At 37.7% G+C, this 25,076-nt stretch overlaps 1 protein-coding gene across 5 annotated transcripts; it reads right to left on the bottom strand.

Annotated features, from left to right (window-relative positions):
• Window positions 1-6,207: 6,207 nt before the first annotated feature.
• LOC131312336 (protein ROS1A-like) lies at window positions 6,208-18,729 on the bottom strand. Of its 5 annotated transcripts, XM_058340035.1 has the most exons (20): window positions 18,581-18,649; window positions 15,701-15,830; window positions 13,246-14,884; window positions 12,808-13,146; window positions 12,326-12,416; window positions 11,305-12,250; window positions 11,117-11,196; window positions 10,907-10,991; window positions 10,725-10,816; window positions 10,579-10,647; window positions 10,407-10,443; window positions 10,227-10,309; window positions 9,142-9,579; window positions 8,796-8,832; window positions 8,633-8,690; window positions 8,158-8,297; window positions 7,948-8,013; window positions 7,673-7,787; window positions 7,527-7,565; window positions 6,208-6,669 (listed from the first exon to the last, which is right to left on the bottom strand). In XM_058340035.1, exons 3-20 carry the CDS (start codon window positions 14,837-14,839, stop codon window positions 6,554-6,556), a joined length of 4,425 nt encoding a protein of 1,474 aa, XP_058196018.1. In that variant the 5' UTR covers window positions 14,840-14,884; window positions 15,701-15,830; window positions 18,581-18,649; the 3' UTR covers window positions 6,208-6,553. The 5 variants fall into 5 exon arrangements, with proteins under 5 accessions (XP_058196018.1, XP_058196017.1, XP_058196020.1 ...); XM_058340034.1 differs by lacking the exon at window positions 15,701-15,830 and having other exon boundaries at window positions 18,581-18,729; XM_058340037.1 differs by lacking the exon at window positions 15,701-15,830 and having other exon boundaries at window positions 18,528-18,664.
• Window positions 18,730-25,076: the final 6,347 nt, after the last annotated feature.

The raw sequence follows: 25,076 nt of genomic DNA, 5'->3' as shown, positions 1-25,076 counted from the left end.
CATGACCATGGGGCAAATCCATGGGAGGTAGAGCAAGAGGGAGGCTGGCCAAGAGAGGGGAGGGAGAGCCCAACATTTTGCTATAAGGACCACCCTCATGCCATTCAACTCACCCCTTCACCTAGCAACTTCTCTCTCTAAGAAAGCTTGTGTTCTTACTTGTTCTTACTTAGTTTTCCTTGTTCTTGAAGCTCTTCTTGTGTTCTTCAAGAAACTCATCCCCAAACCACCTTTTCGATCCATAAAGTAGAGTAGTTTTAGTTACAAACTAGTTTCAAGAGAAATCCTTCTCTTTCGAAGCTCCCGGAAGCTCACCGTAAGAAGTTACTCTGCCCAAACACCAACTTACTTTCCATAGTCGTCAACTACCGCTAAGAAAAAAGGTAGAGTCCCATATACGCTATCTCTAAATATGTGTAGAGTCCCATATACACTATCTCTAAGTATATGTAGAGTCCCTTTGTCCACTAAACTCTACGTATAACATAAAACCGTATGATGGAAAGTATAACGTAGAATCTTCTTATACGCTAACTGTAAGTATATAAAGTTATCTATCGCCTATAAGATTTGAAATGCATGATAGTTAGTAAACTTATTCTCGCTAAATGGAAGTATGAGCATATTGGAATAATCGACTTATACTCTAATAAACATGTGTTGTTTTGAATTTTCCACAAAGGTAGAAAGAACGGTTCTTCAAAAGATAAGACTTTGTCGTTGATAGAAGTATTCGTATTTTGATCTTTAGATGGTTATAAACATGTGTTATGAATTGTTTGTATTACTTGTCTTGCTGTAAAGCATAAGTGATTTTCACTCCAAAGGCGTCCGTACATGTGGCGTTATGCTTTAAGTTGTGATATGAGCATGATAGAATAATATAGAGTTGGATGATCTTACTAGTTTAGTTTCAAGATTACAATGAATGATTTATGATGTCGTATGTGAAAAGTCCTACCGTGGAGTCTAAGCATGAAAACGTGACACGAAAATCGAAAAAGTTAGAGACATAACACCGAGGGTGTGTTAAAGGCAATGTGTGGATTTGAAACCCCAATGTGGCCGGACTTGCCCATTGTGTGGTATGTGTGTGTAAAGTAATGATTTTCGAAAAACCAAATGGGAACCCGGAGCGGCGGAACCATTGTGGTATACTTGGAAACCTGGAGCGCCGGAACTATTGTGGGAATACTCGGGAACCCAGAGCGGCAGAACTGAGGGTTTGAATTGTGGATTGGTTATCTGTGGAGAAGAGCCAATGCCAAATTCTATGTTTTTGTGTGCCAATGGAAACCCGACGCGGCGGAACCATTGTGAGAATACTCGGGAGACCAGCGCGGCGGAACCGAGGTTGGGTGTGTTAAAAACGATTTTGGAAATGTTGATATGGTTATAAAATATGAAAAATGGTGACACGGTCTACGAGAAGTCGCGTAGGAGAAAACTCAAAATATAATGGACACCAACGTTAGTTTGGATAATGAATGTAGATGTGTCATTGTTAACTATTTTGTCAAATATGTATGAACTATGTGGAAATCATTAAATTTATGATTGATTGTTCGTAAGTTAAGGGTTAGTGGGTATAGATTGTTCTATTGAGCTTTTGTAGCTCGCGGTGTTACCTTTGGTGACCCTGACATATTATATTGGTGGCAATGCCGGTATAATGTGTCAGATCTTATAGACGAAACAGGGTGAACTCCACACCTTGGAAGCCTTTGAAACCGAAGAGCTAGCCAGGATGGAGGAAGAAGCGGAGCAGTAGATAGGAACCCTAGTTCCCTCCTTTATTTGAATAAAAGTACTTTTGTAAGGTTTATGATGTAATATTGAGCCAGACTCCATTTATTTTTCAATGAAATTTTCTATTTAATGTTTCCAAAATTTGAAGCGTTACAAAACTAATAAAAAAAAAAAGCAACAAACAACAGCAAAAGACCAACGAAACAACCACACCAACAAAAAACCAACCACCAAGACTAACACAAGCAAACACCAGCAAAAGCAAACGATAGCAGTATCAAACGACCCATGATCGTCTAAGCCAAGGCGACCCGAAACCACTCTAGCATCAACAACAAAGAAACCAAACCGGACCAAAAACCAACCAACAACAAAATAACAGCAAGCACAACAAACGATGATCAAAACTCCACAGAGATGGGGGCATCTTCCTCTGAGTCATCAAAACCATAAACAATAGCCTCAAGCTCCTTATCTAAAATCTCACCATCCTTCATTATCATCTCAATATATTTTTTAATATTTTCTCTCTCCCCGCCAAGATAATCAATGCCCAAAGTATTGCCAACTTCCATAAACTTTCGAGTTTGCTTAATTAAGAGAGTTTCTATCGCAAATATCTTGAGAAGAAAGAGAAGAAGAGGGAATCTTCTTAAAAACTTTTTTAAAATCAACGCCTCCTTTAACCCGGTTAAAGATTTCTTCTTTCTAACCATCCTTTTTTTCTAACCTTCCTTTTTGATCTATTCAATCTCCTCTCCAATTTTTGAATAGCTTGATGAATAGATCTTTCTCCCAAGACAACGTTCCTACTATTCTTCACAACGGACCTCAAAGGAAGAGAAGGGCTAGTAATAGACTGGCTCTCGGAATTGGAATTCCTTATAGAGATCAGGCCAACATCCTTCTCTCTAAGCTCATCACAGTATTCCGCAACATTATCTTTCTGAAAAGCCAAACCCTAATTGACAATATCAGCATCTTGGCAGCAAAAAAAGAAATCTCCTTATTAATCACCATTCACACATAACCTGATTGATTCCACTCCCCGAAGTTAAAATATCCTTTATAATATTGTTGGATTCCACCACAACCTCTTGCTTACGATCTCTCACATCTTCTCCTTCCTTAAAATCTGAAACTAAAACCGTTGAAGGGATGCATGACTCCATTATTCTGAATGATTCTTCCTCCTCAACTCTGATAAGGTAACTCATCCCATCTTCAAATAATTCCACAACTCCTCCTATCTTTTGAGCTTGATCGGTAGCGATTAAAATTCTCCCCTTTTCATATGACCTTTCCTTCAGGGTATGTTATCCGGCGTAGTATGGAGTAGCATAGTTAGGTAGATTGATGTATTTATTCAGTGTCGACCAGGCTCCGATCCTAAGATTTTTTGAGGTCTTAGGCGAGTTTAGAAAATGAGACATCTCATATTTCCTATATATATATTAGTTGTTTGATAAGAGAAGGGAGAATTTTTGGGAGGTCCACTTTAGCATGTTTCTAATCCCACTAGCCCACTTCTAAAGTTTCTAACCCCTCTAGTCCATTAATAATTTTAATGACAAAACTACCCTATGTAAAAGAAACAAGGGTCTTATTTGACTAACACAAAAAATATATTTTTCTATTTTTTTCGATCTTGTTGCAAGTTGCAACCACGTAACTACCACCACCACACCCACCAACACCACCTCCGCCACCACCACACCATATATAACGTTATATGTGTGACAAAAATTTCTATTTTCTTTTTTTATTCTTGTTTTGAGCTCTTCCCTTTTTGAACTCGCCACCCCTTAACATATAACGTTATATGTGTGACCAATTTTTTTTTATACCTATTTTGAGCCCTGCCCGTCTTAAACCTGTCACACCTTAACATATAGCATTATCTGTCTCAATCTATGTTCTTGTCTTATGTTTGGTACAACATCAACAAAAGTGCACATACAATCTTAGATGTCCCAATTTGTCCTTCGTAAGTTTTCAAAAATAAAGATAGATCTAAGACATATAAGATTATCTATTGCTATCTAGAACATATTTTTTGCCAGCACAAGTGTATATCTAAACTTTGTACCATGCCAAATATGTTATTTGCATGTTGAAAAAGTGCACATATAAACTTTTATATCACAATCTGCGTTCTTGCCGTATGTTTGGTAATACATTAACAAAAATGTACATATAATTTTATATGTTCCAATCTGTTTTTATCAAAAACAAAGATAGATCTAAGGCTCCGTTCCAGAAACTTTCTTAAAAAATAAGCAGCTTATTTCACATTTTTAAACTTAAAAATAAAGTACATGAAAAATATTTTTTTAATTTTTTTTGCATCGTATAAAAGATCTCGATGAGATCTTTCAAACAAAATCCATATTGCATATTTTTAGATTTCAATAAGCCCATAATTTTTTAGCTTGAAATTGCCTTCTTAAAAAATAAGGACTTTTTATCTATTCTGGAACGGAGCCTAAGACATATAACCATGGACTATGCAAGAATCTTCAATAGATCAGCAAAAAGAATCCTTCGCGGGAGAAAACACTCGGTCCGTTGAAAATAAATAAATAAACAACCACTGGATCCAAGTAGTTGGAAACCATGGACTTATTATTGGGGTGTATCATGTATCTCAGGTTAACCATCAGCTTCAAGCCCTCTGTTCAATTCGAAGACGAAGCGAACCACGGTCAAAGCTTCCATCAGGGCCGGCTCTGCTATAGGTCATCGGCAACCTTCTAAATCTGGGTGACAAGCCCCACAAGTCCACGGCTGAGCTAGCCAAAACTTACAGCCGCTGTCCACGACTTTTCTCCATGTATTGCTGGAAGCCCAATGAAAATAGAAAATGATGCAATAGTTAGCACAGATCCAACGGCCAAATACATACTACGACCACAAATAAGCATGTTCATATATCTCACATGAGGAATAAATATGATCTACCTTTACCTAAAGCAAGTTCTCCACTGAAGTTGTTCGAATCTCTCGAAACTCAGGGGCAAGTTCCGGCGACTATGTATACAACGACGGGAAATTAAATGAGTACTTAGGGCGGCAGTTGTGGTGGCGATGGAGGACTGGAACTCGGCCATGACGGCGACGAGGGACGGCGCCGACAAGGAGGATGGGCGCACCGGCAGCAAGTAGGCGAGGGAGAGTGCACCGGCAGCGGTGGTAAGTAATCGGGGGGAGAGAGAGAGAGAGAGAGAGAGGGAGAGAGGAAAACCCTAAAAAACTCCTCTCCAATCATGACCCAAATCATTTTTCCATATTTGGGTTTTACTCATTTTTTTGCCCAATTATGGGACAAGATAAGTTTAAACCCATTTTTTCTCCACTGTTCTAGAGAGAGAGAGAGAGAGAGAGAGACGAAGAAAGTGCATACGAAGAAGAAGGTTGTACCTAGCCGGAGAAGAAGAAGAAACTGCAGAGGAAGAAGAAGGTGCAGCAATCGGTGTTCAGTGAAGAAGGTGCAGTAATCCAAGTTCTGTACGAAAGTACAGACGAAGAAGAAGATTTTACCTTGTCGGAGCTACTAAACTTCGCCGGAGTTTTCCGGACTGGTCGTCTTCTCTCTTTTATTTACCTCTATGCCATTGAATTGGGTCAATATAAGGCTTTACCATTGGAGTAAACCTGACCCAAAATGAATTATTATCCAAATTTTGACCCCAAATTGGGTAAAAATTTAGATTAAGGCCGGAAATGCTCTTAGGTTGCATGTTTGAGTCTTAAATGGTAGTTTTAAAGCATTTTTTCGCACAACTTGAACAATTGTTCGCAAAAAGATGGAAGGAGAATCAAACTCGTGACTTTATGGTAAGGGAGCAAAGAACTTACTACCATGATACCATGACACACTTGTCCGCTGGTAAAATATTGCACAAACAAAATACTTACCCCCTCCGTCCTTAAATAAATGTTCAACATGCAAACCTAGGCCTTTAAAAAGATGCATTTGTTGTGTTACAAAAATTTATATTTTTTCACAAATCAATAGATAGCAATGAGTTCTTTTAGATTGTGAAAAAAAAAATATTCTCTTAACAAAAAAATGCATAATTTGTAATCTCTCCGTTCCAATTTATTTGTCCCAGTTCTATTTTAATTGGATAAAAAAATTAATTATATCTTTAAATCGGTAATAAATTCTATATCCAATATGAATCTTGTTTGATAGATCTCGATTTGTTCTATAATATAATGTTTTCAAAATCACCTAAAACATTATAAAATACAATATATAATCAATTGAAAAGTGGCACAAACTCCCAAAAGTGACAATTAAATTGGGACAGAGGTAGTAAGGCCTAAATTTGCGCACCGGACACTTATTTAAGGACAGAGGAAGTGATATATTCTAATATTTAGGGCCCTATAATTGGGAGATGAAGTTCAGTTTGACAGCTAAAGCATCAAAGCGGGAGAAACACACACGCATACATAAACAACATCATCTCCGAGGATTTTATTTGTAGGAAGGAAGTGTTAGACTGAGTATTAGAATAAATTTAATGTTTGCTAGACACATTTGTATAAGAAAGCACCGAAAAATGGGCATGCGAAAGCAAAAATGATATATACACACCTTCTATCAAAATTCCCAAGAGAAATGCCTTCCCTCTATACCCATGTTCAGAAAGCCCAAAAAAAACTGTGCACAAAACCAAAAAGCCACCTTTTGTATTAGATTGGTATGAGCATCAATCTTCTGCCTCATGTCCAACATATGAACAATGACACGAAGCTTATGAAGCATTCTCCTCTTCGCTCGCAGAACAACATCCTACTCATCTTGAGTGAACTTTCTCTTCCCTTTAAGAATTGTCGAAACATGAAATCTCTGAGACAAAGGGGCAGGCGCCCGTGTCGTCCGATTGAATGCTCTCACACAAACAAAACCTGCAGCTTTCCAGACACATCAGAGCCAGGCAGATTCAAAGTTGAGAACGAAATTCCAAAATAAGCAGTATGGCAGAGAGAAGAATTGTTTAGCTTGGAGCCTAGTGGGATAAATGATTTGATTCTATCTTCAAACAGAACAAGCTATTCTTTGACCACAGTGCTCCATTAAGATCAAACTATAAAACTCTAAATAGTTTGATTTGAAGAAAATTTGACCAAAGTAGGTGTTCTTGGCAGCAGAAACAAATATATAAAGCTGAGCTATGGCATAATGCTCTTCAAAAGTAAGATTCATTTTCTGCCTCCACTGACAGATCTACACCATCTAACAAACTGGCAGTGGCCAATACCAAACCCGACCAGTGGGAAGATCACTTATTTGCCTTGTGAAATGGGATCCTCGCCATATATGGGTTTTTTTGCTGGGTTCATGCTCATGGCTACTTTCTGGTAAGAAACTTGTAAAATCAAGATTTTTATCACATTACCTAAGAGACATGAAAACTTGAATTCCATGAAACTACTAGTCACTTTTTTTGGTTCTAAATCAAAGTTAAAACTAGTGTTAGAGTAGATGAACTTTATCTTAGCTACAAATTGCATCTCGTAACATGCAGGTCTATTATGTGATTATTGTTCTCACGGCTATTTTTCATATAAACCTTCCTTGTCTAACTTTCATGATTTAAGAGAAAAAAAAAAAAAACCAAATAAGCCGTCTTCATTTTTAAGCAAAAATGTGTGAATGTAGCTTTATTCATGTTTTCCCCTTGAATAAGCCAACTGTAAAATGAGTAGAGCATGTTGTAAGGTTTATGTACTTGGTCTTAACCCTTAGCGCATTAATAACATACCTCTCCAAAAACAACTCTGGATTTCTGCTGTTGATAAACCTGGTTTACAAAAAGTGATGCATTTGTTAACCAATTCCAACTTTCATAAAAATAGTTTAAATTACTTTCAAGTCACAAGTGGAACGAATTATATTGGATTGTATTACCTCCAAATATTGCTCCTGCATAGGCTCCACAATGTAAAGTTCGTCTTCTTAGTGGCCATATCCATGCTCTAGGAACAGAAAGTGGGTGTTGACTCGTTTCATCATCAGCAAAGACCTGCAAGGACACCATTTTTTTCATTTTTTTCTGCACAAAAGTTATTAGAAAAGCTAATGACACTGAACTATGGTGACCAAAGAAAGTGTAAAAGATTGATTCCAGAGAAAAAATAAAGAGAACATAAAAGAGCATAGCATAACATCTAGTGCAAATTTACCTCGTTAACCTGAAAGTAAGTTCCATTGAGTGGAAAGCTTCCTCTGGTGGCTGTTCGACATGGTATCTGTTGAAACATTGTATGTGTTAGTCATCAGTAATAGTTTTAGGCTTGGCAATAAACAAAAAAAAGTTTTAGGCTTTTTTAGCACATCATATCGCAATGACTCTAATCAGAAGGTACACACAAAGGTTGCAACTTTTCCCTCACCAAAATTGTTCCGCAAACTGTTTGGACATTTTGATCTTGAGCATCATTACATGAAGAGCATGTGTCCCTATTGCATAAATGTGATTCCTGAGAGGAGTCACATAGCTTTCTGGAAGGTTTGGAGGAAATTGCAGTTCCACCTGATGGACATTCAACTTGGAATATTGTTAACAGCCAAATGATAAGCGGTGACTTGTTTTATTTGCCTGAATATTTTAACAATATGGATCTGCAAGGGAGCTAGAACCAGAATCATACGTCTCGCAGACACGATCATTTAAAACACCCCACTGTGGGGCAAAAAAAGAAGATGATGATAGTCCTTTCCCCAGAATCTACGGATCACATGTTTCCCCAGGCATTTAAGGACCACATGATTCACAGGCACTACTAACCTATGCTCTACGTAGGACGACCTGTTTAGACTTGTTGGATTTAAGCATTTCAAATCATGTTTTCCATGTCAATTAGGTACCTGAAGGCCATATAGCAAGAAGATACGGGCTAGGATCATCAGGCTCTCGCTTGTCAAACTGTAATAACACACAATGGTTATCAGAACGGTTTATTGATGCATGATGCATGCAAAGGACACTCTATTAATTGTGCAATGGGTAGGTGACATTGACACAACTTACCCCTGCCAAGATACGGTGTGAATCAGGAAGCGCATACCTGCATTAGAAATTTATTCGCATAGGCCATTGTTAAATTCTAAGTCTCATCATTAAGCAATAATTAGGTATATATACCATCCAAGCATACATTTGTTCAAAATGTTTGTCATATCACAGATAGATTATGAATGACATGCTTGAGAATTTACTCATCTGCGACTGTCAGCTCTAGATTGTAGCTATTATTTATTATCTTTAAAATGTGCCACTATAAGACTATCTCATACCATTTAACTACCCTGTGTTTGCATCAGACTAAGTTTTGAATATTTCAATGGACGTATGAAGATGTGAATTGCATACTTACACGTGGTGTATTGTCCGTAACCAGCTAATGTCCTTCAGTTTGGGTAGAGGAATTGAAGCAGCTTCCGAAGTTAGAGCAACTAGAGCTTTCGAAATGTCAACCCCTTCAAGTGGAATATTGTTCATCTCAATGAACTCCTGTATTCTATATCTGAACTCTTCAACATCTAGCCTGATGGTAGGTATATAATCCTCAGGATCATCATAAAGGTCTTCAATATCCCTCTCAAGGTATTTTGTGGATTCAGGCTCTGGAGACGGTGGATGTTCAATAATAGGCTCACAGCTGTTGGTTTCGTATCTTGATTCTGAGAAGGTAGCCACAGGAAGTGACTTGGTTGCTGGCGTAATGACCAAGCTGGAATTTTGAACAGCCTCATATGGAACAATCGAAGTTACCGTATTTTTTCCTTGTGGCCCAGGTAAGGCAAGCCTAGCGCTGCACATAGTATGTTATGGATCAGTTATATGTGCTTTCAGTAGAAGTATGTTCTAAAATGGACTGTTGTAACTTTTATAATTGCAAAAGCACTGTCAACCCAAGCACTCATGCGTCAGCATATATTATGCAAGAACTTTGTAGCACTGCACATAGTATGCTATGGTTCACTGATATGCGCTTTCAGTAGAAGTATGTTCCAAAATGGACTGTTGTGGCTTTTAAAATTGCAAAACACAGTTAACCCAAGCGCTCACACATAAGCATATAACATGCAAGATCTAGAACACTATCAATACCAAAATATGAAATCAATGTTCTTGCCTATTTGACTGAGATCATTTCTTCTTCTTCGTTTTCCTTTTCCTCTTTCTTTTTGTTTATTCATTTTAATTCTGGTTAGAAAAAAATTAGTCTCTAACATACCATGAAGTCTAATAGTTAAGATAAAGTCAATCTTACTGCAGGTAGTCCAACCATTGGATGCATAGCTGGCTAAAATAAAAGCAGGTCAATTAACCCCACCCATATGATGCAGGGTGTTGAATTTGGAGGCTTGTCTTCTAGCTTTATCACTTCAGTTCAATAATCAAAGCGGTGCTTAGTGCATATATTAAAAAATAAAACTGAGAAAAAAAGGTGCAAACCTTGAAAATGCACTAGCATAGTGCCTGCACTCCCCCCTCATAGGACATGCATTGCAGTTTGGTTTGCGTTTTCTACAGAATACCTGTATGGTCATGTCACTTTTAGAATTTCTCTCATCATAAAAATCTAACTGAGAAAAGTGTGATGCAACAACATAACTAGATGAGATGATACCATACTTTTCCAAAGGTAATCATCTGATAATGTAGTTCGTACCTGCATTAACAAACTAGAGTGATAAAAGTGTTTTCCTGGTTATAAAGCTTTGCTATTCTACCATAAGCAGAAGAGGCACATATCAAGATACATGCACATATATTGAAGAGTGTACTTGGAAACATTAGAAATTACAATGTTCGTTGATCCAGGGTGCACAGCCGTGGCCACAAATATATTTGAATGGTATCCAAGACCGGGTACCTAATCAGAATTGTACAACCAAAATAATTAGTCTGAACAGAAATTTTGTATTGATTAGTTGCTATTACAGTACTTACTGCTCTAGAAGATGGATCTGAAGTGACTCAGGAAGTGGTTTCAGAGGCACCCATCCCAAACGTACTGCTACTCGTCCAACATTGGTATCAACCTTGTAGAGGCAAGAATCACGTAGAAAATTAAAAGTATAATCGAAATCTATTGAGCTAGTAACTGACAAAAAGTATTAATAACATCTTACCGGAAAGGCATGATGCTGAAGTGTCAAAAGCCTTACACACTCCACACTCTTCAACCCCAGTCCTTTAAAGCTCAACAAGTATTCCCTAAAATTACAGACAATGAACACAATAAATCCTCATGTATTAATGACCATCACTTGGTGTGCCTCTCACTGTTCCCACATGAGGCGAACTAGTGAGTAATGGCCTAACTATATATGGTTTCTTACTTCGCTTTGTCTGGTGGAACAGCTCTCAGCCACTCTAGGTTGATATTTCCATGATCTCTAACCACCCGATCGAGGAAGTCCTGAAACAAATACAGTGGAACCTATGAGCAATCATTGAAACCTCCATGCAGAATTAAAAGCATTGGGCAAGAAGTTGTCTTCACCAAAATATCATTTTCTTGATATACCTTAATTCGTTCCGCAAGCACACGATGTTGTCCTCGTCCCTTAATGACATTGGCAACCTCATCAATTGTTGCCTGCCTAACTTCCTCCCAGTCTAAGGAATCCCTTGTGTCACTAGTGGAAACTGTAGAACCAACATAGTTTTTCCTCAACTCATCCCAGTCGATTGACTTCTCTTGCTTCTCAACCTTGCTTTTCTTTTTCCTCGATGGAGATTTGGTTTGAGGGCTTATTTTACTGCCTTCTTGGAAATTCTTGATACATTCCTGAACATTAACTTTGTTGACTTCTGCTTGTGAACTACATTCTGGGAGTACTTGGCACTTGCTTAATGATGCACACAGCTCAACTCTTGCTTCTTGAGCTCTAGGAGTAGCCTTCTTCTGAACTATAGCTTCACTGCCCAAGGATCCAATGCATCCAAGATTTTCACCAACGTCCTCTACATCATTCATTGTATTGTTTCCAGAGTCTAGGGATTCCACTTCAACATCAAACGGGGTGAGGTGAATATAAGAATACTGCTTTTGGGAACTGAGTGAACAAATAGAAGCAGGTGGGTCATTCACAACATATGAACCATTACAAGTTGATCCTTGCTTTGCATTCTCCACTTTTCTTGATATACAAGAATCCAATAAGCTTTCATTTTCTAGCAAATCTCCATTTTCATCACCGCTAAATTCTTGGAGACAAGTTGTATCTTCCCTCTGCACAGTCTCAGAGAAACCACTAGATCTTTCAACAGAAGAATGCTTACTAGTACTTGGTGGACCATCAATGAATGAATCCAAGAAATCCTGCTGCAAAATTTCATCTTGGACTCTTTCTCTTATATTACTTCCAACTGATTCGTTGTTGGATGCAACTTCCCCATCTTCATCGCATGCTTTGTGCGCAGTAGTAGATCTAAGGGGATACTTTGCAGCAAGAGACATGAAGGCAGAGCTGTAGGGAAAAAAAGATGTGAGAATATCATTAACTACAAGCAATTAGGCAATATGGACTAAATCTTCAGTTTACCTTGAAAGATGGTCCGAAACATTCTGTGTAAGGAAAACTCCAACCACCGAGTCCACCACTGAACCTTTCCATGGTGAGAAACGTCTATCCCCTGTGAAGCCATCATTTTGCAGTCAGTAAATCCGCATTTAGTAAAGGTATATGCACCGAGAATGCAGTCCTATTCAGGATTATTTTCCCCTTAAGATAGAGTAGCTGCTTGCAGTATTAAAATAAAATAAGCAATTCAATAGTAGAAAATAGCAACAGAAAGAGGAAACACCAATCTTTCATTAACTCTATGCAATCTCTTTCGGTTTTCCATGAAACCTATATCTCCTTTTGTTTTTTTTAGTTAATGGTTTATAGGGTGATAGATCTTTGGAGACCATGAACGTCATAAAACAAAATTGGCATCAGTTAAAATATCATGGAAATTAATAAATTAACAACATATAAGACAGTAATTGACTCAATTAAATGACAAGTGGAGTGCTTTTTACCTTGTACGAGATGCATGCGGGAGATGAACGAATCTACCCGACCACGAAAAATATTTCTTTGTTCTTCCCACCATTTCTCCTTTTCGTCGTCTCTTTCTTCTTCAACATCTTCATCTCTGCCAGCCATGAGTAGTTTCCACACCCTCATTGTTTCTTGGTCAATATCAACTTTAGGTGGTTGCTTTCGTTTCTTATAGACAATCACTGCCTTCTGCTGCCCATCTTTACCATGTGCATTCTGACTATGGACAACAAGTTGACCACCTGCATCGCTGATATGTAGACCCTGAAGTCCCACAATAACATCCATCAATTGTACAGAAACCACATCCTGCATGCCTGCATCAATTTTACAAACAAGACGTAAGTACTAATCCATCTATAAGTAGCAATAAATTGGAACCAACATGAAACTGATGAAGTGGTTTTCGTAGTTACTTTCTGTAGAGGGAAGGACATATTCAGGGTATCCTTGTACTTCTTTTTCGTAGTTACTTTCTGTAGAGGGAAGGACATATTTGGGGCATCCTTGTACTTCTTTATCACCAGGAACATCATTGTCAAGGAACTCGATAATATCCTGCCTCTTTGCTGCAATAATATCATAATCTGTGACTAGCAGGTCCTGGTTGCCAACTCTAACATGAAGGGATTGTGGAAAAGGAACTGATGGCAAGTGATTTATACAAGGAATTAAGGTTGAGGGACCTAAGTTGAGCCTTCGGATGGACTTATAGGATCTCCTCTTCTTTGACATGGCTAGTGGGGTTAAGGATAGTACACACTGGAATGAACTTGGGTCATTAGCTGCTGACCATTCTTGTGATTTAGTAGGTGAAATCATTAACCCCGCATAACGAGGCACTAGGCCACCATGATTGTCCTTTTCTTTTTGTACAGCCATCTGTCTTTCAGTCATAATTGATGGAAACTTGCTTGTTTTAACCCGTTTATGTGCTTGTTTTGCAGATTTAGCAGACCGCCTAGATCCAAAGCTAGTTTGTTTTTGTCTCCTGATCGTTCGTTTCTTCGGTGCAGCTATCACATACTTGAAAATGTCATAGATGGTTGCCTTTCGTCTCATCATCCTTCTTTTCTTCCACATCCTGGGAAAATTGGGTCCAAGTTTTCTGCTACTGCTTGGGCATTGATTGGCACGGAATACCCTCCTGTATACTATTAAGGAGTTTCCATTGCAGCAACCTAGTTGATTTATATCGAGAGAGTCATTAGTAGCCCCTATTTCTGTCTCAGACAATTGGGTAGGTTGAATCCACTCCTCAGTCAGGGTAAAACCAGATGTCATGCCTGTCATGTTTTTAACCATTAAATTGAATTCTTCTGACTGTTCCATTGCTTTGGCATCGCAAGGTGACCTGTCAATGTTCTTTTTTCGTCGTTGATATTGGTGAATAATGATTCTAGCATCTTTTCCGGAATCTCTCTCATGATTCTGCACATTGAAACTGAGAGCTCGTTTGGTTGATTCCGGAACATAAGTTGCATCAACATTTTGCCCACCAATCTGGACATGTTTTGAGGGTTTAGTGGAGGCAGAAGGGAGACAATCCTCTCCAACATCCTTCATCTTCTCATCTAGACATCTCCTGGAAGTAGCGCGCTTGGAAGGCTTTGGAGTGCATGGTTTGGGAGTAGAAGATTTTGGATTCTTCTTTGGTTTGGCTTCATCCAATACTTTAGGCCAATATTTCTTCACTCTACGTTTCTTCTGTGTCTGCTGCTTCGTGTCTGTATAATCTTTGCGACTTTCCCAGGTATTGTCATTCTTCGATGGAGTTGGAACTGAACGAAGCTGTGACTTACTACTCGCCTCTTTCAAAGACTGTGCTGCATCAATGCAGTCTGTTAAAGCATTAAAACCTGCAAAATCTTGTGAAGTTTCATGAGAGAAACTTCCAGCCACGTGGCTTTCACATTTTCTGTCCACAGAAACAGGCCCCTTCGTTGGCCGAATAGATTTTTCAGGTGTATGTGGTGCCCAAATACCCTTTTCCTCCGACTTTTTCACCATCTATCAAATTCTATATCTGCTGCTTTCCAAGTTCCCAAAGGATAGCTGAATTAAAAAAAGAAAATAAAAAGAAAACGTCACCACTGTAAGAGCTATGCAAATAAAAGGAGAAGGAGCTAAGCAAAATGCAAATAGGCATCAATCAGAGAATGGTTATTAAGACTGGAAAATCATAACACATTCACACGACTTCTGAACTGAAAGTTTGTATGAGATATTAGAGATAATTTCTGAAACATAATACTACGCAAATCAAACCCATTGGTTCTGTCAGTTATTAATTATTTTGTCTTCCAAGAATACTGTAGCTTGTAAACAAACAGCATTGAAAGTGAACAGGATTGACGATAGCCAAAACACACCAAATCAAGTCTTGTGTCCAAAACAGTAACGTGCTATGTGTTCTATCCAGTACGGTAACCTCGTATCTTTTTCTACCGCAACATCTGTGACAACTTAGGCCTATGACTCGCATGATTCTTCCTTGCAGTTGCATCTATTAGCCTTTGTAAAAAGGAATAATTAGTTAATTTACAACAAAGCCTAAAGAAGAAAATACATCTGAAGGAAAAATGTTGTTAGATCTCGTGTAATCATTGTTACTATATAATTGCATATGCATACACAAAAGTACATAGAAATGCTCAAAAACACAAAATCTGCAGAGTAAAAGATAGCATAGCGTACCAATGGCGTAGAAAGAAGCCAATGCAGCTACTACCAGAAAAGATGAGAGAGCGATTTTCTACACGTCTTAGATTCGAAAAGAACAATGAGAATTAAATTTCAGACAAAGCTACCTGCACCCTTGCACACGCCCACAAGTGCTGCATGGTTAGTTTGAAGACACCATAAACTTACCTAGAAAAGCATTTGGCTTCTACCTAGTCCACTGGATGGACGTACATCATGTACTTTACTTTAACTTCATTTGTACTTTGTCCCCAACATAGTTATCTATTTGAACTGGTAGGATATTGTTCCTTTGGTGCTGAAGTATAAGAAACATAACTTAAGATTTTATTCAAATCAAACCTACGTACATTGGCACTATAAAGGCTTTTATGTGGGAGAGTGAAAAAATCGAAGACAAGAATAAGTAATCAGGCACACATGGCTATCGCCTTATTGAAAAAAAGGAGAAAAAGTAAAACCCTGCTTTAAAATTTTGAACAACCAACAGTTAGTTTTCCACAGATAAACTTTGCAGTTCCACTTACTGCGTCCAAATTCAATAATTCATGCTGATTATAATTACCAACTTTACAGAAGGAGCAACCTATCGAAGCATTAAAAAATATGCTTGTGAAAGGTTACTCCTGCCTGTTTAATTGATAAAGTGCAAAATGTAGTTACATACTTGTCTGACCAAAGCAAATAACTCATTTAGCACCATTTTTTGCAGCATGCACATTTCAGCAACAGTGGAGCTATGTGGAGTCATGCACTGGACTCGAGAGGGTTCAATTGAACCCACCAACTTCAGAAAAAATAACATATGGCTACTATAATTCGAAGGTTTTGGAGTTTCATAATTGTGGGTGCTCATGAAAAATTCTAGGAGCAGATTTTAAGATTTTAGCTTTTGAAAAGCTGTTGTGTCGTGAGTGTTTGTCAAAAATTCTTCTTAACAAATTTTGGTGCCTAGAAGCTGAAAACGGGTCTAAAATCTGATTCTAGAGAAGCTGGGTTGAGGTGCTTTTCAGATCAGATTTTGGATTCTAAGTATTGCAAAGTTGATTTTCAGCATTTTGTAGTCAACAGTAGCAGCTTTTGCTGTACCGTAATCATAATTCCACAGCTATAGTATACACGTTTATCTGCTTTTACTAAAATATAAGATCTATAATCTGCAGCAGCATCTGAAGTTATAATCTAAATTCTATATCCACAACTATCACAAACATGCCACAATAAAGTACTTTAAAAAGGAAAACAAAGATGGCCATTAAATTCTTTCTTTCTTGTTTAATTGTTTAAAGAAAGCTTAGTTGACACTAGAGTCAAGCGATAGAACACATGTTCCCCAATTTCATTCTTACATAAAATTTGACAAGTTTCAACATTTTTAAATAATTCAATATATATGCTGAGAAAGTTGGTATTGATAAGATTTGTAACATTACAAATCAGACAGACATTACTAATGACTTCACGAAGGACTCCACTGAATGAAATTTCTATAAGCTATATACCCCCCAGTTAGGCACAGCGCCTTTGTATTAGTTTTGGGATTGGGCTCTAAATACACAAGTATTTGACACACGTGCAGAGTATACAATTATTATACAACCACAAACAAACACACTGACATCTTTTGGTGGGTCCCACACACACTGGAGGTGTAGTGTGTGTGGGCCCCAAAGTATATACACAACACAGCCAACAAAAGCAATGACAAAGATGGAAAAACTATACCAAAATGGAAATACACAACAAAAATTGATTGTCACGATACGGAAATTCAGACTTTACCTCTTCGGATGAACAAACCAGGGAAGTCAGTTGGTACTTAGTGGTAGACTACAAAGACTTCAATCATACAATTTCTACCACTAATTTACCATATTGAAACTCACTTAATGTTTCTATGGTCCATCTCAAAAAAAAACAACAAACTTAACATGAACCTCACAAATAAAGGTGAATAGAACTTTGCTTGAATAATCTTGTGTATGATGGTCACTCCACACACGTGCGCGCGCACAAAAGCACGCGTATGGGATTGAAATCTCCAGTAAGTTTTTATATTTTTGCTAAATATCTTTCCATAACCAAGCAAAAGGAAAAGGGAAAAATGCAGTGTTAATTTGATTTTTCGTTGGGGTAAAAAATACGCAGTTAATTTGATTGTTACTCAGAGTGACAAATTTTTATACCAAACCAAGCCAATCAATCATCCCCTTGGCTAATACTCCATACGACAAACCCAAACTGTACACTTGCCCCTATTTATGTGCAAAAAATTGTGTAAATTATAAGAGCATCTCCACTCCATCACCAAATTTGGACTCAAACCAAATTTTAGTAAAAATCACCAAAAACCCACCTCTCACTACTTCACCAAGTCAAGAACCAAATTAGGTTTTACTCAATTTTTTCACCAAATTTGGTGAGAACCAAATCCTCCAAATTTCCACGCCTCCTTTTTGGGGGTAGGCGGTTGTGGTCGATGGTGGTTCTGCTTTTTCGGTGGTGGTGGTTGGTTTTCTGGCAATGGTGTTGATGGTCGATCCTAGTGTTGCTGGTCGTTCCTAGTTCACTGGCATTTGGTCGTCCCTAGTTTACCCAAATCCCAGCCGACCATCCAAGTTGCAGAAGGGAGAGAGAGAGAGAGAGAGAGAGAGAGAGAGAGAGAGAGACCTGACGTGCAGAAGGAGGATTTTTGGTCGTGGCCGGTAGCCGTGATGAGTTGTGAATCTGTGATGGTGGTGAATGGATTGGATTTAAGTAAAAATTGGGTAAGTGATTGGGGTGGGTCGGCAAGCTTCCAAATTTGAGTGTAAAAATCTGGGCAAGAACTCTAATGACCATGCAATACTAAGAGCAAGAGCAACGAATACCTAAAATTCATTTTTACAACACATAAACAAAAACTCAAAACATGCAACGAGGCAGAAATAAGCAAAACAACTCAACTATGATCAAGAAAAAACCAAACAATGGAAGCCAAGTTTTACGTACTTACAGCAAGACCTAAAATTAAGGAATCAATGGGGTAAGACAGTGCCAATTTTGTACCTTCCTATGGGTCATATGAGTTGATAATTGAAAAGCCCTTCGATCAACTTCTACTTGTTCGGTGAGGAATGACCTACTTTTGCCGAAGAGAGATATATATATACATATATATGGATATAGAGAGAGAGAGAGGGAGAGATCCTCAACAACTGTACTAGTACTGGAACTTATCCTACTAGTGGTTTATTTATTTTTTATTTTTTGATGTTACTGTTAAGGGCCGTTATAATAGGAGTCGAACATCTCTTCCATAAAAACTCGTTACTGTTAGGGGTTAGTTGTTATAACAGAAGTCGAGCACCCGCCATAAGAAACCTTTGCACCTGTATTACTGTTAGGGGTTGGTTGTTATAACAGGAGTCCAGCACCTCCGTCATGAGTACTCGATGGAGAAACTTTTATGTATACCGAGGATATCAAGAGTGTTGGTATCCCTTCCGGTCCGTTTTCAATTTTTCAGTCATTTTCCGATCACAAGAGTTCGGCGAGAGCCTAAATTCTACCAAAAAGCATGTTCATCGAACCTTAGTAAATACATAATCGACACATATGAATATTGCTAAACAAACAAAATTGAGTTCCAATTCAGTGTGTTTTTTGGACCCTGTTTTCATTTTCTTCAATTTCACATTTGCCGATCATGTATTTACTAAAACTCGATGAACATGATTTTTTGTATAATTACAGATCTCATCGAACTCTACAAAATGAATAGAGCCGATCATCCAAATTTGATCATGAAATAGCCAAAAAAATGGAAACAGACCAAAAGGGATACCAATACCTTTGGTATCCCCAGTATATATAAAAGTGTCTCGTACTCAATGATACTGTTAGGGGTTAGTTGTTATTACCTCCGTCTCAATTTTTAGTTCCTTGTTGTATCCTAACCCACTAAAAAATTCTCAATTTTTTTTAGTTCCATGTTGTATCCTAACCGGCTAAAAAAATACTTATATTTTTCACACTCCTTTCTTTTTATGTTTTTATCCTTTTGAATTTACTATTTTGTCCTTTATTAAATACATTTTTTGACACATTCAATGAAAATATTATAAATTCGTATGGATAAAAACAAAAACAAAAATGAGTGTGGATGATTAGAAGGGTAGTTTGGAAATTATTTTATTTTTTCAATTGGTAAATAATTTTTATTTATGTAATATGGATCTTGTTTGATAGATGTGATTTAGTTCTTTAAAACAATGTTGCATTGCCTTTATTTCCTAGCAACAAGAAGAATGAGTTCTTCTGGCCGACTGGGCTTGAGGTCGGCCAGAAGGACTCGAACTCAGGACATCTCCCTTAGAATAGAGAGTAATGAACCAACCACAGTAAACTAAAAGTTGCAGGGAGAAAAAATTTGTTTGTCTATGTTCAAAAAAAATTGCATTTATTAATTTTGCTCTAAACTTTTATAGATTATTAGTTAATCTCAACGAGAGGAATTGAAAAAGTAAATTCTTGGATATTTTCAAAAAAAATTGGGTAAATGTCATTTTTTTTTTTCGATTCCTTTCATCGAGACGAACTAATAATCTGCAATTTAAAAATTAAAAAAAAAACAACAAACGTGATTTTTTTAAAATAAAAACAATAACAAATTTTCTCTCATTACAACTTTTAGATTGATCCAAACACCCCCTAAGTGTGGTGTTCTACTTGTGGCATTAGTATATTCACTCCAATTTACAAGCTAGTTTACGCAGTTTTGAATTTATGCTATTTAGATATGGCTCTTAGCTCATATGGGGTTGAGTCTATGGAAAGACGCCAAATTTCCTCTAGTTGTTTGACCTAGTAATTTCCCTCTAATAGTCTAATTCCATTCATGTATACAGTATTGGCAAAAAAAAATACAATAAAGGAATCTTTTATTCAAATTTATGAATACGTTCGAATTTTTTTAGTGATCCTTGTAGAAAAGAGCAACGACAGGGTACATGAAAAGTTTCTCAAAAAATGGGAAAATTTTCAAAATAACACGTGAACTTTGGACTCAATGTCCTATAAACACCTGAACTTTACTTTATTTCAATTAAGCACCTATATTTTACAAAACCCCCAAATTGAGGCACCTCCCGTCATATTCCGTCTAATTTGTCAAGAAATGTGGTGATGTGGCATCTTTCTCCATTAAGTGTCCCATTGGCACATGACATCCAGCCCTTGCAAAGCGTAGAATCAAAACCCCTCGTCTCTCCCCTCACCTCCCTCCCTCTTTCACCCACCCCTCCTCCCTTCAATGCCTCATCTGTTGCCATCCACGCCAAGCTCAAGCAACAGAAGAAGCTTGAGAAGCGCAAATGGGTCAAGACTCGCGATGCCGCTGAGAAGCTTGCCCTCAAGCTCGGCGATGAGGTATATGTATACAAACCCCTGTATTTTGCAAGGAATTTTTTGTGGAGTTTGATTGGATTGGATTGTGCGTTGAATTGAAAACTAGGGCTTTCATTGTTTGGTTGTCGTATTTGTGCAGCCGCTGTCGACGATGATTCCTTGGACTATTGAGAATACTCGGGAGCTTGACGAGACCGTTAGCAAACCTAATGATGAAGAGGTTTTTCCTGTGCTATATATATAGAAATATTATGTATGCAATTGTGTTCATGGAGAATTCGCACGAGAAAGTACACAATTCCTGCAATTGATTTTTTTGTGTGTGTGCGCGCGCGCTAGTAGTTCATAAATGGTTGTATCCTAATTCCTAACTGCTCATAGAGAGAGGGAGAGGACAAAGAGGAGATTTGCAAGGGTGTGCCGTGGAGGCTCTACAATGGAGTGGGGAAGAGGCTATGATGATAGTTGGTATTTACGGTTTCTATTTGGAGGTTGAAGAAGTTACCATTATAAGAAGCTACATGGGGGGGGGGGGATAGTTGGTATTTACGGTTTCTATTTGGTGGTTGAAGAAGTTATCTATATTATAAAACAGAGCGGTTTTTTGTTTACCCATACAAATATGAGAACTCCTCTAGCCGTTGGATCACAATTTCAACAGGTTACGACCGTTGGATTAAATCATTGATTCTAACCTATTTCCCATGAATGTCTACCCAGTTTTCCTCTTCTCCATCGTGTTTCCTCTCTTCTCTCCCCTCCTCCTCCATAGTTATACTCCATCCCTCACTCCATCCCCCCCCCCCCCCCCCCCCCCCCCTTCTCTCCGCAGAACCCACTCCTCAGAGCTCCAGAAAAGAAAAGAAAAAACAGTGCCCACAAAGCTTCTCCACCAATCAGCCGTCCACGAAATCAATTCCTTAGGGTCTTCTTGTGGAAAAATTAATGTGGCCTAAATTGCTGTTTAGAATGGGAATTTTTTTTATGAGAGTCTTATCGAGAAAAAAATTGTTCTTTAGGATGAGAATTTTTTTGCTGTTTAGACTAGGAAATGGATTTTGTCTTTAAAAAGATGCTCACTTTGTGTTTGTTAAAATGTATGTTTGACTAACAAATGTATGTTTGACAGAGTGAAAATAGTGGAGAGTAAATTAATTCTTTATGCCCACTTTTGTGTAGCTCTCTTAATTTTTGGATAGACTTTGTGGTCTGACACTGCGAGGACATGCGACATGACGGAAATAACACGTGGAGACATGTCTGGGGAATTTTTTTGCTGTTTAGAAAAAAAATTGATTTTGTTGTTTAGGATGGGAATTTTTTTGATCTATAACTTTTGTTATTTGTCTCTAAAAAATGCGCACTTTGTATTTGTTAACATATATTTTGACAGAGTGAAAATAGCGGGGAGTGAATTAATTCTTTATACCCACTTTTGTGTAGCTCTCTTAATTTTTGGATAAACTTTGTAGTCCGACACTGCGAGGACACGCAACAAAACGGAAATATGTGGAGACATGTCTGAACACGCCACACGAGGTATCATTACCAAGGTAAATGCTGGAGACATGGCAAAGTGAATTCAACACTTTTTAAAAGCTTTACCAGGATAACATATGTATCTTAAAAAGTATTATAATTGAGAGTTTATTTGTTGTGGACTTTGTTCATCTTTCGTTTTAATGGTATTATTCGATCAAATCACTATAGGACCAATACATCCCTTTCCCTAGGTAACAATGTGATCAAATCCTTACAGCACCAGCACATCCCTTTCCCTCGCTCTCTCCCCTATCGCCAAGCGTATGACCGAAACGTATTGAGCCGTGCCTTCAGGCACGGACATGCACTAGTACCATTATAAGAAGCTACATGGGGGGGGGGGGGGGGGGGGGGGGGGGGTGGGCAGGCTTGATTATGTGTTTTGCAAGGGATGGATGTCATGTGCCAATGGAACACTTAACGGAGAAAAATGCCATGTCACCACATTTCTTGATTAATTGGACGAAATATGACAGTAGGTACCTCAATTTGGGAGTTTTGTAAAATACAGGTGCCTAATTGAAATACTCCCTCCGTTCGGATTTAATAGTCTCTCGTTCAATTTTAACAGGATAAAAAATGAGTTATATTTTTAAATTGGTAATAAATTTTATATCCAATATGGATCTTGTTTGATAGATCTTAATTAGTTCTATAAGACAATATTTTCAAAATTACATAAAACATTATAAATTACAATATATAATTAATTGAAAAATGACACAAATTCTAAAAAAAGACTATTAAATCCGGACGGAAAGAGTAAAACAAAGTTCAGGTGTTTATGAGACATTGAGTTCAAAATTTAGGTGCTATTTTAAAATTTTCTCCCAAAAATGTAAGGGAAACATAAATGAACTTTTTAGATTCATTTTGATCTTTGAATCTTACGCAACAAAGAGAATCTCAATTATTAATTTTGCTTTCCGATACACTTCTTGAAAGGGAGAATGACAGTGGAGTTGACTTGGTCTATTTACCACTTCAATGGTCTGTAATTCACAAATCACGAATACATAGTAAACTAGTAAGTACATATAAAAATCACTGAGACATGGTAACCATGAAGATCAGACCCTTTTACCCTTAAACTGAAACAACGTCATTTTTCCTTAGTGGGTGAAAATCCCACAAACGTTTCTCTCACTTCTCCCATCTCCTCCATCGTTCCCCTTTAGAAACCCTAACTCTCCTGATCAACCGGCCAACACCACCACCCCTGGCGACTTCCGCCACCATCAGTGCTTCCCCCTCCTTCCCTTCTCTCTCAAACCTCTCTAACTTCGTTTTCTAGATCTGGTTTGGGTAGAGAAATAATTGGGTTCAATGGTCGAACATTAGGTTTATTTACCCCCGTGTTGCTAGGTTTGCTTATTCAGAGAGCGAGAGAGAGCGAGAGAGAGTACCAGTTGTAGTGGTATTCGTTAGAGAGAGGAGAGTGGATGAGAGGAAGAGACGGTGGGGATTTGGGAGGAAAATGAGGGTTAAGGGATTTTACTGATATAAGAAGGGTATAATTGTCTATTCAACTTGTTACACCATGTCTTGGTGAATAATTTTGCTTTTGTCATAAGAGTAAATAATTTTGCTTGTGTCATAAGAGTAGTGATTTTTAGACCGGAGACCATCAGGTGGTAATCAACTATGGTCTCCTCCATTGTCCCGTCAATTTTTCCTTCTTGAAAAACTTTTTTCTTGATCCTAACACTTTCGTGTAGAAAATATGAAACAGGCGAGTTATTTAATGCATGAAACTATGAAATTTAAAATCGAAAGAACATATGTCATTGATGTATAAATTATACAAAAATGTCAGGGGCACAACCACAAAAATTCTAGGTGCATAATTATCCATACACAACGCCTCATGTGTTAAATGCGTGTGGAACCCATATGTATATATTTTTTTTCGTACGTGGAAAATTAGACATATGTGTATATGGAGAGTTGTGTTTGATCTTTGTTAATTACTATAAATTTTACGAGCTCGGTATCCGTACGAAAGTACGAAACGAAGTCAATTATGCTAATGATATTTTAACTATCGCTCGTGAATGAGTACATGATTTAATATTGGGAAAATGACGGCCAAGGACGTATTTGATAATTAATACTCTCCAAGGACATTTTCAGTATTAACAAATGTTCTCAAATGTTCTCAACATGTCCTTGGCGGGTATTAATTATCAAAACACATTCTGGGCCGTCATTTTCCCTTTAATATTGAGATCAGAAGATGAGTAAAAATGATTTAAAATGTGAGGTTGCATTAAAAATGTTTGAATGTGTGGTTACGGCCTTACGGCCCTGTTTGATAGCAGGACCATGGGATAGGATTAGCAAAGTGAATTTCCGATTCACCGAAAAAAAAAAAAAGGATTAGCAAAGTGGTATGGGAACCAAAAAATCATGTTTGGAGTGATTTTTATCCCATGGATTAGGAATCCCATGGGATGCCCATCTCCCCAACTGATGGGATTAGCCAATCCGGGAATTGTTATTGCTAATTCTGTCCCATGGGATAAAATATCCTGCTCTATAGTGTTTTAAATAAAGAGTAGATACGAGAGTTTTAGAGACAAAAATTAATCATGATCTTTTAGAATAATATTAT

Source organism: Rhododendron vialii, chromosome 13a (genome assembly GCF_030253575.1).
Source record: "Rhododendron vialii isolate Sample 1 chromosome 13a, ASM3025357v1".
NCBI lineage: Eukaryota > Viridiplantae > Streptophyta > Magnoliopsida > Ericales > Ericaceae > Rhododendron > Rhododendron vialii.
The sequence above is the reverse complement of the archived record's forward strand: the minus strand, read 5'-3'. Positions and strand labels throughout refer to the sequence as shown.

Coding starts and splice junctions, on each gene's coding strand:
- LOC131312336 (XM_058340034.1), bottom strand. CDS start 14,839: ATGGTGAAAAAGTCGGAGGAAAAGGGTATTTGGGCACCACATACACCT. Junction 8,691..8,795: donor CACACCGTATCTTGGCAGGG/GTAAGTTGTGTC, acceptor GTGTTATTACAG/TTTGACAAGCGAGAGCCTGA. Junction 8,298..8,632: donor TCTTGCTATATGGCCTTCAG/GTACCTAATTGA, acceptor AATGTCCATCAG/GTGGAACTGCAATTTCCTCC.